General features: G+C 33.5%; 1 protein-coding gene across 3 annotated transcripts in view; it reads left to right on the forward strand.

Annotated features, from left to right (window-relative positions):
- LOC129755331 (amyloid-beta-like protein) overlaps window positions 1-19,615 on the forward strand; it is a 427,746-nt gene that overhangs the window by 387,485 nt on the left and 20,646 nt on the right. Inside the window, exons 6-8 of one of the 3 annotated variants that reach the window (XM_055751765.1) lie at window positions 11,945-12,369; window positions 12,410-12,583; window positions 12,835-12,984. In XM_055751765.1, the coding sequence (XP_055607740.1) occupies window positions 11,945-12,369; window positions 12,410-12,583; window positions 12,835-12,984 (749 nt within the window). The remainder of the gene's footprint in view (window positions 1-11,944; window positions 12,370-12,409; window positions 12,584-12,834; window positions 12,985-19,615) is intronic. The other 2 variants (XM_055751766.1, XM_055751767.1) reach the window with 2 other exon arrangements.

A 19,615-nucleotide genomic window follows, 5' to 3' on the forward strand; every position in this document is an offset into this window, starting at 1 on the left:
TCGAGTGCGCAAGTATGCGCACGATTTTTCTTTTGGACATGTTTAAGGAAGTTAAAAGCATTCGTGTGATATGTGAATTTTTTCCCGGCGGAGCCCGGAAGATTAACTTAATCACTAATTTGAAGAAAAAAAACAATATAAGTGTGTTCGAAAACATTGCACTACTTTGTTTAGCTTCTCTACTACATGTGTTTATCAAGAAATAATCGCAATTTCAGCCTCGATTCATTGGTCATATTCAAACTGAAGATTTGTAGAAGAAATTTTGTTCATAGTCCCATTATCCTGAAATTAATTTCAGAAATTTCCATCACGAAATTGAGAGCCATTTAGGGTTAAAATGTTTCTAGAAGAAGTGTATTTACTAAGGAGTGTATTCGAAAAAAAGCAACACTTTGATGTGTGAATAGCTTTTGAATTGATGATTGTAAAATGATGAATTTTTCAGTTAAGCTGTCTGACAATTTTATGTTTACATTTGCATATTTTTGTTACGTTCTTTTTGAAATAGCGTCCAATGAAGAAGTTCATCGACTTTAATTTTTAGGCATCACGTGCGCCATCTACAATGCATAGTATGAACCACTAGCAAATGAATATTTGCTCCTATTTATACGTTCTTTCGATGCCTTTTGGGTCACCGAGCATAAGTGTAAAATTTTAGATGATTTGGTTGATTTCTGAATTAGCGCATCGCGTTTCAATTGTGTATGGACATTTGTTTGGTAGAAGAAATTTTTGCACATTACATCATCCAAAAGATTCAAATAAGCTTGAAATGAAGTTGATCTTTGATATTTGGTTTTGACTATTCTTAAGCTTCATTTTTTGCTAACATGACAAGCTGCTAAGTATTTCAAGCAGTTATAATCATTTCAAAATTTGAAAAATCTAAATCCATTGAAAAGTATAAAAAATGGCAGACTTTACTTGCTAGAGCTATTAATAATTTCATGAAATGCTTTTGTAAAGGTTTTATAAATCAATAAATTCCCTGGCTATGCAAACCAATTTTTTGAGATCTTTCAATCTCATCCTACGATTACACAGCTTTCAAATAAGCAGTCAAAAACGCTTAAATGAAAAAAAAAAAAGGAAAAATGTACATAACCTATTATCTTTTCTGAGGTACAAATTAGGTTTGTGCTTTGATAACATGAATTGTACTGCATGAATCAAGGAATATTGTTCATCTTAATTTATATTTTTTGAAAACTTTCAGTACATTTCTGACGATTTTGAATGAAAAATTTTATTTTCCCATACAAGTTTCCATACAAAATAAAATCTCGTTGTGCTTTTTCATGACTGGATAGATCGATTCCAAAATTATTATTATTGTAGCCAAAATAATCAAAAAAAAAGTTATGGGAGGCATAAATATTTGAGAATTTGAAATTTCCATACAAAGCTAGCAACACTGCTTGCAATGAACCACCCTTTTTCTAACACAAGGCATTTTATATTACATTTTAGTTCTCTGAACCTTGACCTTAAAAATTATTTTTAAACTTACCTATTAAACTTTTAATTTAAGGGGGGGGTAGGGTCTAACACTTTCAAAAAATCGATTTTTTTATTTTTTTATTTTCTTATTGTAAAACATTTCAAGAATGTTGTGTCAAATTTTCAAGTCAATTGAAGCAAAACTGTAGAAGTTATAGGCCTTTATCTCCTCCTATCTAACACTGCAGGAAAGCAAGAGCAGAAACTTCAAACGCGTTTTTCTCGAGAGCACATTTTTAAAGTCCGTGGACATCGCCATTTGAAAACTACTTATCCGATTCTTTTCAAATTTGGAACATATTTTCTACATATAAAATACCAGACCCCCACGTTTTTCTTTTTTGATTTTTTTACTTTGGGGAGATTTTAGGGGTGAAAAATGGCGGATTTTTAAGTGAAAAATCGTAGTTTTTACTTCAAACAGCCACAAAAATTTCATAAAAATATTTTTAAGTTAAATAAAAACGTTGGGGTCCAGAAAAACATCTATTAAAAATATTTTGCTCTGATTTTTTGACTTCAGATGATTCTGTGCTGAGATACAGTGTCCACCGCAAATCCTGTTTTCTAAAAGGCATCCTCGAAAATGCTCCGTCACCGGCTCATTTTTCAATATGTTTCTACGAAAAAATTACTAAATGTTCTTTTAACAATGCTTTGTATAATGCAAAAAATTTGAATACATTTGTTTGAACGATAGCTCTAGAAAAAAAATCGTGAAAATGGTGTTTTTTTTATACCCGTTAGACCCTAACCCCCCCCCCCCCCCCCCCCCTTAATATAAGTTACAGCTAATTTATCAGATTATCCTCCTTCGGCACAAAAATCACATAATTCTCTTTTATCACCACAGTTTTCGAGTTATTACACGATTCTAGATCCAACAAAAACAGAGTATCAACTTATACTTTTTTAAACTTTTTTAGAGGGAGTTTCGAGACCTAATTTGTATGAGAAAGTTGTAACAATTCTTAAAATCCACATTTTTCTTCAAGATAAAATCACAATATCTTGATATAAAATGGTATTTTTCGAGTAATTTCATTTAAAAAAAAGCATGTTTTCAGGCTTCAATTTTCCCGTATGTTTGGATAACGAACCGCTATTAAGCCTACCTCCACACTGCACACTGGTACAGAACATCAATCTAGCGGAACTAAATTAATAGCGCCCAGGAATGGAAAGATAGACTTTTGATGTCTTCAACAACATTGCATAATTTTACAAGGCGCATATTTTGAAATAAAATATAGAGTCGAGGGGTCCACTGATAGCAGGATAAAAATGCTAACTTCTTTGCTAAGCATTTTAGAGCTTTAGTTTCTTGTACAAAGTTGTTCATCTTAACAAAATACATAATTTTGCTAAACAAGTCAAACTTCTACAATTTAATTCTAAGGAGTTACAATGAAATTAAAAAAAAAACCTTTAAAAAACAGTTTTTTCAATCTGAAACGTTGTAGGTAAGACAAAACCATTTCCAGTCTTCGAAACAAAGATGGAAAAAGTTAAAATCTACAATCGTTCATTATGATGTGTTTTGAAATTGCTGAAGCGCTGTAGAAAGCATTTAGTGTAAAATATTAATGATTTTCAAAGAAAAGTGTATCGAATTGCGCAAATTTTCGCACCATCAGCCAATGTGGATTTTATTCTCGGTGAACAACTCTGTACAAGAAACCAAACTCTTAAATGCTTAGCAAAAAAGTTAGCATTTTTATCTTACTTTCGGTGGACCCCTCGGCTCTATATTTTATTTCAAAATTTGCGCCTTGTAAAATTATGCAATGTTGTCGAAGACATCAAAAGTCTATCTTTTCATCCCTGGGCGCTATTAATTTAGTTCCGCTAGATTGATGTTCTGTACCACTGTGCACTGACATCAAATAACTGCACATATCTTGAGTTGCGAATGTTACTTAATATTACATCGTCTTGATGTATCCGCATGTTTGAAACCAATAAATATTTTTTGTACCCCTTATGCAAAAGGGTCGATTTTCCGAAAAATGAAAAATAATGATATTATATTTGAAGCTATTGGTTTGCATACATTATTATATAAATTTGGTAGTACTTATCAGCCAAACAAAAATACAGCTGAGGTCCATAATCCGTTCCTTTCTTTTTGAAATAATTAAAATTTTAGTGTCAACTGGAGAAAAGATTGACTACTTGATGCGATATCATATTGAAAGTTGTGATATAACACCAAACGACGTATTCACATAAAGCTTAGTTCTTTTAGAAATGGGACACTTTCTTTTGCTAATAGCTCGCTTACTAGTAACCGGACATTCAAAATTTTGGCAGCATTTTGTTGCCTGTAAAAAGTACTATCAGACCTTTTTTTCAAAAATTAAAAATCACGCGTTTTCGAGATATTTACGATGCAAGAGAAAAAGGAAAAAATAATTTGACACAGTTTCACTCAAAATCCATCATAATCAAGTTGATAGCTGACAAAACCGTTGATTATTCGAAGAATTACTGTATGTGAGTGGTGGAAAATTATGCAAATATTGTCAAAAATATCCACAAAGTTCAAATCAAGCATTGGAGTGAAGCATATGATCGGCAACTTCGGCTAAGGGTCATCAGGGAATCAAGTCTCATACCAGCATTTTTAATTTTCAAATAGCGAAAAACTAAGGGTAGATCGCGGAAATTCCCAAAAAAAAATTTTTCCGATAAACTGAAAGTGTTGCCTGGTAATGAGTCATTCAAACCACACCTCAAACACTAAGTTTTTGCTAGTTCCAGAGCTCATAAGCTGTATAGCCGGTTCCGAGGCTATGGGACAGATGATTTCTGATGAACGACAAAACTTATGAAATACCCTTTTTTAAACAAATTCCAGCGTTTGAATCCTATACCATGTCTGCTCGTGGCAAGGTCCCAAGTATATAAAAGTATGTATTTGCTGGTTATTTTGTATAAAATATTATGATTTGCCAAAATTCTGCTCCTGTGGAAAGAAATAACAATATTCAAAACGAAAACTATGGTTTTCGCTGTTTTTAAAAGCCTAAAAAGAGTAATCTTTTATGTACCCTTCGCAAACTACGATCTATACTAACCGATTCTACTTTAAGTTAAATCTCATGATGGTTTTACTTCGTTATAGCCAGATTTTGCCAGCAGAAATTCCATTAAAACGCTAAAACAGTGGCTCAAAAATAATCAAATTTGTTAATTTCGAAACATCTGTATCCACTGAATTGCCCTCAGTTTCTTTTAAAAGAGAATTATTGGTCCGAAAATTAGCAGAAATTGAAGCAAGAGGATGTAGCCACCTAAAATACAGATTAGACGAAGTAATAGTTTGAAAAACTGATCAATATCATGACTGAAATAAGTGTGCGCTAGCTGATGGGAGGTACCAAGAATAAAGTAGAATTTATTCTTATAAAAAAACGATAAATAATTTTTTCATTAATTATCATAAGATTACCTTCATTTCCTTCATAGAAAGTTTTTAGATCAAACGAAAGTTCTTTGAGATACACGCATTCGTAACTGTCCCATTTCTAAAAGAACTAAGCTTTATGATTTATTATTGAAACAGAAATCCCTAATACTACATCTTCTCCACTAGGAAATGAAATCGTCTATCATTACTTTTTTTTGCTGTGTTGGATACAGAATATGGATTTGAAAACGCAACTTACATGAGCATATATTTTCATTTGAATGTGTTATGTTTTACTTATAAAATTACTTTACTTAAAGATGGTAAATTGGCAATTTTCCGAAATTTTTTCACGCGCATACAAAAAGCCTAGTACACACTACGCAACATAGGCAACATGAACTGCGATGTTTGTTATGAGACGAACTTTGTTGTCTGTTGTTGTTGTTGTAAACCTGAGACGGCCTCAGTGTGTCCCAAAGAAGATGGGAGACGCTGAGACCGTTTCGAGACGATCCGTCTCCTAGTGTAGATTAGGCTAAAGATCCGCCTTAAAAGCAGGGTTGCCAACATTTTTTTCCCCCGAAAATCGATTCAGCTCGATGATTTACTAAGCTGTTCATTTGTGCATGTGTGTGTTTTTGTGCACGGCTTTGAAGCAAAACTGGGTATGACAATTTTTATTATCTCAGTCTCCACTTATTGAATTTTTTTTACTTTTTCTCGGGATTTCGATTGACAGTTCAATCATTAATCTCGCCGTGGATTTCTAACCTCTATAAAAAAAACTCGCACAGCAAATAAAAAAAATTCAATAAATTTACTAGCTCTTAAATAACGTTCTCATGATGATTAAAAGTCAAATAAAGTGTTAGAATACCACTGATATAGTCAGTAACAGCATTTATACAGGATTTATAAATCTGAATGTTGAGAAAAGGTCCTTAACAAAGGTATCAATCAACCAAATTAACAAAAAAAAGTTCTTCTTTGAATTTCATAACTCGCCGGAATTTCAAAAATTTGATAAGAATATATCTCAGCGACAATCAAAATAAAATAACCAAAAAGTGAGAAGAACCAAGAATCGCTCCACGTTTTCTTGCACACCAGTCCTAAAAACGTTTCTATGAACTCAAGAAGGTTGAATTTCCGTTAATTTTAGATTCTGAGATGTAAGGGTCATATCACCCGATCGTTTTTCCATTTGATGCAGAAAACTCTCTTCAAACTCAGAGCTTTCTACTATTTACTACCTCTGGAATATTTCTACTTGATGTAACATATACATAAACGTAGATAGTTGTTTCCACTGACTGCAATCGTTTAGAAAATGCTAAAAAAATCCCATTCAAGCTGCTATATACTCTACATACTGTAGTAAAATGAGTATGAATATGAAACTTTGCCCATCAGTATTATTTGCATTTATTTTTTATGCCTTTTTTTTATCAATTTAGCACAAATTAACCCAATTCATTCTTCTGACACATAAGCCTAATTATTTTATTTATTTTTATTTTCACGTCATTTTTCGAAAGCTTTTTTATTGTTTTTCAAATACTGCACAATTTTCTGAAGATATTTTAATCAAACGTGTAGGTCTGTTCTCTGCGCAAGTAACATTAGTCATTTTTAAATTTCTAAATTCTAAATTTTCAATTTGTTTGACATGTATCCGGTAACGTAAAAATGATATTCTTATAAATTTTTGTATTTTGCTAGAAGAATGTGATGTTTTCATGATGGGTGGTTTCCATGCAGTTTTAACAAAAACATCCAAAATTTAATTCAAGAACTTAGAGAAATTTATTACTAATAAATGCTATTTATGGGAATTGAACCCCAAATTTCTGATTATTTTGGATTTCCGATCTGGTATTACTTTTCAATCTCGATCAGATTTAAAATTGGATTTTTAAACAAAATTTAGATCACATAAAGTTCAAATGAAGTTCATATTTTCTCATAGAGTAGTGCATAGTCAACTTGGAAATTCGATATAGGTATACAGTTAAGTCAGTTTCATATATGTGCTTTGGACGATTGAACTTTACGAATGTGAACGATTCAAGTGTTGAAGCACAAAAGTCTCACTCATAGGATTTGGAGAATGTAATCGGTTTAAGCAGAGAAGCAGAGAATGTGCTAATTTATGCTGATGATATGAAGCTTTATATGAAAGTAAATAGCGAAGAAGACTTCAGAATCTTTCAAAACGAAGTTAATGTATTTAACGAATGGTGCATTAAAAGTCTGCTCAAACTTAACGTGGCAAAATGTTCAAATATTGTATTTACTAGAAGAAAATGTCAGTCATATGAAATTGTCAAATTGGGAGATGATCCTGTCGAGAGAGTCAACAAGATTAGAGACCTTGGAGTTATATTGGACTCAAAACTTACCTTTGTAGATCACTATAACTCAATAATTCAGAAATCGAACAGTATGTTAGCATTTATAAAACGTTTTAGTTATAATTTCATAGACCCATACACAATAAAAACATTGTACACAGCTTATGTTAGATCCATTCTTGAGTATTGTAGCGTTGTGTGGTCGCCTTTTCAAATATCACATAAAAGCCGTTTAGAATCAGTCCAGAAACAATTTGTTCTATTCGCTTTACGAAATTTAGGATGGTCTCAGAGCCAATTACCTAGCTATGAATCACGTTGCCTGCTTATTAACATTGAAACATTAAGTGTAAGAAGAGAGTTTGCTGCAATCTGTTTTGTAAATGACATAATTAATCAACGCGTTCAGTCTGCTTATCTACTAAATCAATTAAACTTTTATTGTCCTTGCCGTCATTTAAGAACAAGAAATCTTTTCATTATAACCTCTACTCGAACTGATTATGGAAAATATAGTCCAATGAATTGTTTAATGTATAGTTACAATAAATATTATGAGAACATAGACTTTACTATGTCAAAACAGCAGCTGAAAAAAGGTTTTTACGGTAACAGGCACCGAAGAACCTGACTTTGAAAATGTAAACAAAAATCATTATTATTAAGCCTATTTGAAAATTGTAGTCCCTAGCTTTAAGTTATTATATATGTAGCCTACAATGTTTGGCGAAATAAATAAATAAATAAAGCATAACTTTAGGCGATTTCAGGTTAAGCAATAAGCAGAAACATATAGCTCAATAAAATTGTACAAAACTTCAAAAACCAGGTAAATCAGGCTAACTTCCAAAAATCAGGACAAAACAGAGGCTTATCAGATTATCATAGGCCTTCAAATATCAGGTGCATTGGCAACCCTGCTTCAAAACGACAGGAATAGCTAGCTGCTTTTGCGCTGGTTTCGCATATCATTCGGGCACATAGCTCGGTGAATATATGGATCTTGTATGAACATGGTTGCTCGGATAGGCGGGATTCTACTGTACCTACATGCAAAGGAAATTATATGCTCATAAAAGTTGAACTGTTTCCTGTTCAAATGCACAACTCTTTCATACAAAGTAGGCCTTGAAACTCGCTATTTGAAATGGTAATCGATGTTTTTCTTTTTATTATTTTAAAAAAAAGCCTTTAAACATGTTTCAAAAGTTAGAGCTTTGCCGTCTTCAACAAAGTTTTTCAAAATTAAACGGTCTTCAACATTTATGAAGACGATATTGAGATTAGATGATAAATAAAAAAAAAAATATTATCTCACTTTTAGGTGAATTGATCAGGAAAAAACTACAACAAAACATGCGCATTTTAAAATAATGAAGCATTGCAGAACAAACCATCCAGTTATTTTGACGTTTAAGGCTTCAAACAGCCCATAATCGCGACTATTTAGTTTTGAACCACTGCGGTGGCCGCTTTTCTACCTTGTAGCATTGAACAAAGGCCTGTCTTATATTCAACTAGACAAATGAGTTTTTCTCTATTTTTTATCACATCTGCAATTGAAATTTTCGTATAGCACTTGAGAAACTCTCTACCCACGCTTGATAAATTCTATACTTTCATAGATTAAATCATCTTCACTTTAATTCAAGTTTTTGGTCACTGTTAGATACCCCAGAACTCGTTGAACGATTTACCATATGAATTTGTCGAATAGTAGATTACCAGTTATTTTTGGATCTCTCACTGGGAATTTCCTAGATTTTTCACAACCCTACCCAAATCTACTTAAGGTTGGATGGTATTTCGTTTTCAGTCTCAGGTTTCGAGTAAAATATTTTTATTTACCTGGATATGTTTCTATCCGTATAATCTCAGATGTTTGTAAGACCTGAAAACTGAAAGCCGAAAATCAACCTGCTTAAAGTAAACTGAACAGTTGTCTAAAAAGATATTAACATCATTGCGAGATATTTGAACAGTATGGAGCTTTTTTTTTTTTTTTTTGTAGCGGCCCACCACACTCCCCCACACCAAAAGGCTCAATTGAGCCCCCTGGTAATGGACGCTACTGTTCTCAGCATGTCTGGCAGCAATGAATAATAAAAGTTAACGCGAGCAAATTTTAATCATGCTGAGAACACAAAATTGTTTAATGTCGTGCGAGGAAATGTATTATTTAACTAAATTGACAACAATATGAATCTCAATGGAAAATAATTTCCTTTGAAGAGATTCATTATACTATATTTACTATTACACTAATTATATTTACTAATTTTATCAAGTTATGTTCAATAATTTAGTAAGATAAAAATACAAACTACAATTTTTTAAAGAATAATAATATTAGAAATTAACGCTACAAATATGCAAAAGGTAAGCAAAACAAAGACTGGTTGATGATCGACTGTTTTAATGGTTCAATTTTTCTTTCAAAAGCTGTATCACTTTGGTTTTGAACATGGAACGATTGGTTATGTTTTTAATATCAGTTGGTAAGGTGTTGTATTTAGTAGGTCCAATAAACGAAATTCTTTTTTGCCCTAATGATGTTGTGGATCGGCTTCGTTGCAAGAAATCTGACTGGCGAGTGTTATGAGTTCGCAACCCCGTAGTAAAATGGAGGTTTTGAATATTTTCAGTTGAGTGTAGATTATCATAGATATATATAACAGTTTGCAAATCACAGAGTTCAGATATTGGAAGAACGTTATGCGTTCTTAAAGAGTATAGCTGAAAGGTAGGGAATAACAAAGGGAGTTTTAAGATGTTTTTCAAGCATCTATTCTGGAGCGTTTGAAGTTTCTGTAAGTGAGACAAAGAAGCTCTTCCCCATATCATAACAAGGTAGTTCAAATGAGAGTGAATAAACGCAAAATAAAATTTAAAGAGAACATGTTGGGGAACAAAATTTCTCAGTTTCCAAAGAACACCGCAAAGAGGAGTAATTTTTTTTTCCAGGTGTTCAATTTGACGATTCCATGAAAGAGTTTCATCTAAGTAAATTCCTAAGTATTTGAAACAACTAACTCTCTCAATCGTATTACCATTCATAGCTGGGTCATTAGTACGAGGCAGTTTTTTATGTGAAGAACGAAACAACATGTATTTGGTTTTTGTATAATTAAGTGAAAGTAGGTTTGAATTGAAATATTTTGAAAGCAGTTTTAGGTCGTCTTCAATGTGCTGAATTATAATATCAGGATCAGCTTTGATGCTCATTTTAGAAGTATTGGATAAATTCTTATTTAATTTTTGGCATTTCGGCGTCGATTTTCTCCTGGATCTTGTTCAGGATCATTTTGCAGAGTACTCTGAGAGTTGTACAGATCAAAGTTATGCCACGCCAGTTACCGCACTAGGTCAGGTCTCCTTTATTCGGGACCTTTACAAGGATACCCTGCATCCAGTCGGCGGGGAATGTTGCAGTATCCCAAATGTCAGCGAAAAGACGGTGCAACATTTGTGCTGACAAGGCAGGGCATTTCGGTGAGTTATGAAAATTTCAAATAGAATTATTAGATAGAAGTGAAAGCATTCAATTTGTTCTATCCAAAGCGCTCTAGCTTTGATCTTTCTTTTCTGTCTAATAATTCTTAACCCCTCGCCGATATGCCGAAAATTGAATAAAAATATATCCCAGCGGACGATCAAAATATGATAACAAGGATTGGATAAGTAAAAACCTGAGATTGAAAGCCGTAAAACAACCCACTTAAAAAACAAAAAATTAAGAATAAGATTTTTTCCGAAGTTCAAACTGAGTTTTTAAACCTACACATCAGACTTTTAAAGTCAAAACAAGAAATCACAATTTGTAATTCGAAGTGGATTTGAAAATTGATTTTTTTTTCAGACTATGCAATCAAAATTTTCAAGTCAACAGCATGAACTCGAGATAAAGCGTCAATCTTGCCCAATGAGGTGGAATCGTTCCATCACTTACCAATCTTTCGTTTTACTACTCTCCTTCTGTCAACCATTCTGTTCGCTGATGACACTTCAGTTTGGAATTCTTGGAACACGACTCGTATTGCGAAAGCATTATAGGTCATTGCATATTGCAATTTGAAGCTGTAAAGGCGCAACAGAACTAGCTCGATGTACGGCATCAAGCTTTTTACTCTTTGAGATATCCACTTAACATCAGTTCTAATATTGTCTAAAAAATGGCTAAAAAAGAAAAAAACAATAACTGCAAAAATATTGAAAATAATATCAACTACAATGTGCGGGATTTAACCGTCGCCTTAGCAGTCAAATTTATTACAACAGTTTTTAGATATATTTTTTTAGTTTTTTGCATGTTTGAAGATCTTTGAAAAACTGATAGAATCATTTTACAATATTAAAAAAAAAACATTCTCCCAATCAGTAATTTTGGTGGCCATTTCGTTTAAAAATTTAAAAAAAAAATCTGCAACTAAACGTTCCTTAAGTCATCCAGAAGTTTATTTAGAGTGAGATTAATGAAGCATCCTTCTCACTTCACCAAAATCCTCTTCATCAGCAGCGCAACGTTTGAATGAAATGAAAAGCAAAACACGCTCCGCCTGATAAATGGGCCTCGCTTTAACGTTTAATGTTGGGTCATTTGGATCGCAATCGTTCTAATGAGTGTATTTCGTGTTTTTTTTCTCCCCATTCTCTATCTTTCTCGTTCAAGCAGTTCCGATGAAAGTGAAGAAAACCGACCTTCCGGTGCTGCCGGCAGATCCCGAGGTGCTTCCGTCGCTGGATGACACCGAAGCTGACAACTCGGAAGACGACGATGACGAGGACGATATCGATGATGACGATGATGAGGACATGATGGGTGATGAGCCAATCGAGAGTGACGATGATGAGTACGATTCGGAGGAAGACTTTGACAGTGATAAGGAACCCGACACTGGATCCGCGGTTTGGGACAGCTTCAGCACGCCCCAGTCGCTGATGGGCAAGGACCGAAAGGATTCCTCCTACACGACCTCCTCCTCGTACTCGACCGAAAAGATGACCGACATTCCGACGACCCCGGTCACGGCCATCCCGACTCCCGATCCGTACTTCACCCACTTCGATCCACGCTACGAGCACCAAAACTTCAAGGTTCGTAGGATTATTTTCGATATTATTATACTGTTCGTAGAATTTGCACGCTGAATTTCAGGAAGCACAACAGAGGCTGGAGGAGAGCCACCGCGAAAAGGTTACTCGCGTGATGAAGGACTGGTCCGATCTCGAAGAAAAGTACCAGGATATGCGTCTGGCCGATCCTAAATCTGCTCAAACTTTCAAACAGCGAATGACCGCTCGCTTCCAGGTAATTGGAGTTGTTTGTAGAACGCAGTGCAAAATCATGTCATAGATTTTCCAAAATCTGTAGTTGAATCGAACTTGTTACTATTCAATAGTAGTTGATTGCACTAGATTAACACCACCAGTAGTTGGAATGGAATGAAACATTGATAATGATACGATGATTAAGATTATATTAATTAGTAGTTTTGAAAACGTTGACATGAGTTTCGACACGTTTTAATTAAACAACCGAATGTATTCGTAACATTCTAGACTTCTGTGCAGGCACTTGAGGAAGAGGGCAACTCCGAGAAGCACCAGCTGGCGGCGATGCATCAGCAGCGAGTTCTGGCGCACATCAACCAACGGAAGCGGGAGGCGATGACCTGCTACACCCAGGCCCTCACCGAGCAGCCACCGAATGTAAGATTTGTTTAACTTTTTCTTTTAAATATAATTTTACATTGGTACAATATCACAAAAGGTCTGTAAATTGGAAAGCTAACATATTTTCGAATAATTTTCAAAAATTAATCGTTAATTCTTTCACCTTTCTGGTGAAACAAATCGCTGGCGACGCATTCCCCGTAGAAATGTTCAAAGTTGGGGTGTGTTTCCCCTCATTGGACAACAAATGAAGTAAATAGTAAATTTCAGGGTAACCCAGAAGAAAACTTGGATTTTTTAAGTTTGATAAATTATCATTGAAAACCACTGGAAATTTTAAAATAAACGTAATATAAAAGTTTTAAAATATTTTAAAATATGGTGGCTCCAGAGAAAGCTCACCGTTATGATAAAATATTCGAATTAAGAGGTGGAATCCTTTCCTCTTCCATGCATAGTGATGATTATAAACGAAACAAGCTAAAATAAAAAAAATCTCGTAGACGACCCTTCGAAGTCACTCAACTCTCTCCTACGACTAGTTAATCAATTAATAAATAAAATGATGGCTACAGAGAGTCGTCAATGTCATCAATTCAAATATTCAGAGTTGTGAAAATTATTGATTACTTTTTTTCCCTCGAGGGATTTTTAACCAGGTTTTTGTATTTATCCCGACATGATCACTTTGCTGAATGTGATATTGATTCGCATAATTCAGAAAATACCTAAAAATCACCAAAAAAAATCTTTCGTGAGCTTTCATTACGTTATATGAAACATCTTAAGAATACACAGAAGACTGCTGCAAAAGTTATCAAAACAACTTTAAAATTTATATTTCACATTTAGAATATGTTGACCAGGCTATAAATATTCTAAATGGCAAGAAGTTGCGACTAGTTTGGGTCTGTTTTTGTATTTTTTTTTGAATAAAACTGTTAGTTTTCATTTTGTTTCCTTCCTGTTTTTCCTGGGATTTAAATGCCTGGGCGTTATTCATCCCCTTGTTTGTTTCATACGACGTAATGAAAGATCATGGGAAATTAAAAAATTCCGTTCTCTTTTTAAGATTTTTGACATATTTTAAATTAAAAATACATACTTAAATTGTTAATTTATTTGAACGTAGTATATCTACAGAAACTCGATCAAAAAGATCTCAAGGAAGCCCTAGGGATATTCAGAGCAACCTTAGAATTATCTCAAAACTTCACGATTTCTCCCATAGCAATTTAGACTAAGATTGCCATCCGTCCCACAAAAACGAGACTTGCCCTGCTTTGTTCAAAATGATACCACCTTTGATCTATGTAGTGTTCTAAAAAAATTTTACGAAATTTTGCCAAAAAATGTAATACGATATTAATTTGGATTTTTTTTCGTTTTTTAATCATTGTTTATGAGATGAAGTTTAGTTCGAGATGAAATTTTTGGCATTCGAATAAGCTTGTGACCGTTAGGTTAAATACCATACAAAATTAAGTGAACATAGACATACTCTGCCGGCCAAAAGTTTGGCATCACCCTTTCAAAAACAAGAAAATTTTTATCAGCCATATCTCAACGATCTTATGACATATTGGAATTCTTTCGATCTCATTCTAGAGATCGTGAGCAAAATCTTCTTTGTATGTATATGACAAAATGTTAATATTGAGTTTATATGACCTCAACTTAGCTAAAAGTTGGGACATTTTTCAAAAACCGAACTTAAAATTCAAACCCGATCATCTCAGGATGGGGTGAACCAAATTTCAAAATTCGAGTTGCATTCGAACCCTTTCTTCATACTTTTTAAAATCACTTGTTTTAATTCTGTGCGAAGAATTGGCAATGTATTTCAAATATTTAAAATAGCTACTTAAGTTCTAAAACATGCATTTTTATTTCACGCAGATGTCTGTTATCAAACATTGCATTATTTATCTGGTAGGTAAGCTGATTTGGAAGCTCATGAGTTGAACTTACTTTATGGATATTTAGTTGAAATGTTTTTGAAGACTTACCGGTCTACAACTTTAGCTTAAGTTTGAGCATTTTCTGATGATTTTCATCAAATATTCTAACTGTTAAAAAGGCAAATTTGTTTTGACCATTTTTTGGTTGTCTTACAAGTTATGGCAGATCGGTTTGGCTTATTTGGAAGCTTATAAATTGCACATAATTTAGAAGCTTAGCTCGAAAAAAGTCACAAATGATTATCATCAGAACGTTAATCAAAACTAGAACATTAGTTTTTAAATAAGCATGAACTTGTGATAACATAAATCATATGACTGCAAAACTTTAGCTTTTAATAACTATTTCATAGATAAGTGCAGGTCAAAAGCTTTCAATTCAAATTTATAATCAAAACTAACTTGCATATTTATTTAACTGTGGGACTATTAGGTGAAAATCATCAGAAAATCGTGAAACTTTAGCTAAAGTTCTAAAGAAGCTAGTCTTTAAAAATAATTCAACTAAAAGTCCATAAAGTAAGTTCAACTCATTAGCTTTCAAATCAGCTTACCAGCTAAACAATACGTTGTTTGATAATAGAGATACGCGTGATATAAAAATGATTTTTTTTGAAGACTGTAGACACCCCACCCTGAGATGATCGGGTTTGAATTTTAAGTTCGGTTTTTGAAAAATGTCCCAACTTTAAGCTAAATTTAAGTCATATAAACTTAATATTAACATTTATTTATATACATACAAAGAAGGTTTGGCTCACGATCTCTTGAATGAGATTAAAAGAATTCCAATATGTAAGATGGCTGAGATATGGCCAATCAAAATTTTTATGTTTTTGAAGGGATGATGCCAAACTTTTGGCCGGTAGTGTGTTATAGTAATATTATTGGGATTTGAGTTACACACAAGTTATTAAGCACTTTTTAATGAGAATTTAGCAATCACTTATTTGTCAACAAGTACGACAGATTATTCAATGAAAACCTCATAGTTACTTATTGACTTGTGAAAGTTTCATGATTGACTCTTAATTTTTGCGAGATCCTAGACAGAAGTTTTCAAAAATATTAGACATTTAAATTCCTTTGATTAATGCTTAAATTTTTATTCAAACTCTGGATTGACCAGATCAGCAAAAAAATCAACCAAACAGATTGAAAAGATGGAAATTTTTAGTGCCGTAAAATGGGGGCAATCGGAACATACATGAAAAAATTGTTATGATCTAAATATCATGCAATCTGCTTACTATTTTTTCTCCTTTTAGAAGTAAAGCGTTCTATGATTTATTGCGTAGAAGAAATATAAATTCAATTTAATTTCGATTGCTTGAATAAATTTAAATAAACTTAGTCAACAATTATGTCTACAAGTTTGATATATTGTGAAAAATTCTCTGAACATGATTTTTGTGAAGAAAGGAAGACAAATAATTCAAACTGCTTCGAACGGTGACAAAATTTAACAAAACTTTCCAACATGGCCCACTTCTCGAAGGGTTAATCAGGAAATGTCAGAAAAAGTGATTGTGGAAAATAATGAAAAACAGTAGAACACGAAAATAGAAATAAAAATCTAATTTTTTTATTGTTTTTCCCCTTGGATTTAGATATAGTTTTGTTCTGGTCAACAGGTACATTTTGTACCTTTAAAAAAATCAAGAACAAAAATTTCCCGATTCACCCCATTTTTCAGTACGCTTCAACTTGGTAAAAGAACTAAAGCGGGTTTTTGAAAATTTTATTAAAAAATTGATTCAACTCATACATTTTTTTAATGATTTCATTATCTCAACTACAATATTGTATCTTAATTTGCAAGGATAAATAAAACAACAAACAAATAATCAAACAAATAAACAATATTTACGAACGAATCGTTACAAATTTGCACAGATGGAGAGGATTTCAGTATTTAAATTTTTAAAATTAATTTTCTTTTTTATACTTTTTCTGATGAATTTTGACTGAAAGTGGACATATGTAGTAGTTTGATAAGAAAAATGAAGTCATTTAAATTTTCGAAAATGACCCGCTTTTTACAACTGTGTCCTTTTCATTTGGATGTCCCTTTTATTGCGAACCTATATAATAAGCCTCCGCTAACCGATCATCTGAAATGGAATCGATTCACTAACTGGAATACAGTCCCAGATTGCTAATAAAAGGCTCCAACATCATTTTTTCTAGCATTGAACGATTCGTTTAACACGATTGTCTCGAACGAACAATCATGCTTATAATTTGTGTTTCAAACGAATGCATCGAATGTTTTACAAATTTCTTTCCGGGGTGAATCGGAACAAAAATGGGAAACTGTTGTGATCGAATATCATGTAGATTGTAAATGTTTTCGATAACTTTTGGTAAAAACATTCGTAATGTTTTTTTAATAATTCTTACCCGTGTTTTTTTATTTAAATTGGATTCAGGTACAGTAGTTTTTCGATTTTATCACGCTCAAAAAAAATTTCACCGTGAATATGACGAAACCGTGAATTTGGCGAAACTAAAAGTTAAAGGGGAAAAATATAATTTTATCGTCTTAAATGATTGATTATAACGTATGATGTAGCGCATACACTTTGGATCAATCAATATTGATCATAAGATGATTGTGCTAGTAATCTACATAAGTTTACTAAACACAAATGATTGATTTCAGTTCATTTTTTTCAACAGTCGTTGTTTCTTACGTTAATTTTTAAAAAAGAATCCAAAGAAACTGTATCAAAAATTTATCTTCTGCCAATTAATGATTTAATATTTTAATCTTCAGTTCACATTAATCTTTGATGAACTGAAAAAGTTACCTTTTTGATAATAATTTTGAAATTTGCACAACTTAGACTCTAAAAGTATGTTTCTCGAAATTTGCTTTATGGTCAGATAATCGTTTCCTTTTCATACTTTGCAGAAAGAAAAAATCAAAACCCCATTTACATATTTTATGGCAAAGCTAGAAGAATTTCATCTTCACAAAAAAAAATCTGTTCAGAATACACTAAATGCTGCAAAATCAGGATTGCACATGGCACCCTCTGAAATAAACGAATATTTAAAAAATCAGATAAACCTAATCTCTTTTCTTGAACGCTTACAGTCACCCACATTTTTATATAATTAAAAATCCAACAAAGTATATATTTTAGAGCTGCTATGCAAGCACAAATAACAACACTAGCAATAGCGTGACATGACATTTTCATATTATTTAATGCGTTATACCATAACATAAACCTTGAAAAATACCATGAACAAAGACGCTCTACGCTTTTGAATAAACATTAAGTTCTTGGAAATGGTTTCTGAATGATTTATGGAAAAGTGTGATAAAATCGAAAACAATAACCGTGATAAAATCGAGCGTGAATTTTGCGAGTAGTGAAAAAATCGAACAGTGATATCAGTTGGTGTTTGGACTTCTAGCCGAGTAGTCGACTTTTTACTGCTGCGACGTCGTTGTTTGCCGTGTGTAGCCTAGCTACTGTTAAAATTTCTCCTTTGTTCCAAACAATAGTAGATATCAACGTGCAGGATAATGGTAGCCAAAATGGAGGAAGCGCGTACCAACACGCTGCGTATCTTTTTTGGGCCTGGAAAAGCTGAGTCATCGATTTCCGGAATATTTCAGTTTCTGAGACATAACATGAATTTGGTTTCGGCGAACCTCTTGGCGATGTACAAGGAGCCCAAGGAACATTGTGTCTACTTAAAGTTCAAGTCGGAGGCTCAGCTAGAGGAGACGCTGCAACGGTTGCCATCTTCGATGGACTTTGTTTATGACGATAATACCTCTACAAAAGTGACATTTTCTGCAGCAAGTAGTGTATTGAGATATGTGCGAGTTTTTAATCTACCACCGGAGATAGAAGACAAGGAATTATCAGACGTTTTTTCGAAATTTGGAACTATCCAACGTATGGTGCGCGAGAGATATGGATCTGAAACCGGATTTCCTATATGGACTGCAGTTCGAGGTATACACATGGAAATAAAAAATGAAATTCCCTCGACGGTACATGTGCGTAACTTCCAAGCACGCGTTTATTACGATGGCTTACTAAATAAATGCTTCGCTTGTGGTAGTTCCGAGCACATCAAGGCTGGCTGCCCGAAACGCGTGACAGTGAACAATCGCTTGAATATCTTGCGATATAGTGACGTTGCTGCCGGTTCTAGCCGGTTAGTAGAAAAGATTCAGGAAAAAAACGTTTGCATTACCATGCCGAAGCCTTTGTTGAAAAATGAAGTCCCCGGTGAATCGTGCGCTCGGAACACATCGGATATTACAACAAAAGCAATCCAAAATGATTCGATACAGTGCACCAGTGATAGAGGGAACCGGATTGGAGACGAAGAAAAAGCTCCTAGTTTGGGAGAAGATGTGGAAACAATTGCAGAACAAGATGTGGAGGAGCTGGACGTTGCGATAGGCGATAAAGAGCAAGCTTTTTCAAAGGTTTCATCGGAGCGCACAAAACGTGGACGCACGGAAATGAAAACTGATGGTAGAACAGCATCCGAAACTTCTTCGGAGTCGGATTCGGGAACAGTGAAAACAGTACCTTCGGCTAGTATCTCGTTGGCACAGAGTATGCTAACGCGTGCTAGATCTAAATCAAAGCAGCAAAGAAAGCAATAGTGTTTGTTTTTTCACTTAACTCAGTTGTAGAATTGATTTAATCTGAAATGATTTAAATTGT

The sequence above is a fragment of the Uranotaenia lowii genome, chromosome 3, assembly GCF_029784155.1.
Source record: "Uranotaenia lowii strain MFRU-FL chromosome 3, ASM2978415v1, whole genome shotgun sequence".
NCBI classification, from domain to species: domain Eukaryota; kingdom Metazoa; phylum Arthropoda; class Insecta; order Diptera; family Culicidae; genus Uranotaenia; species Uranotaenia lowii.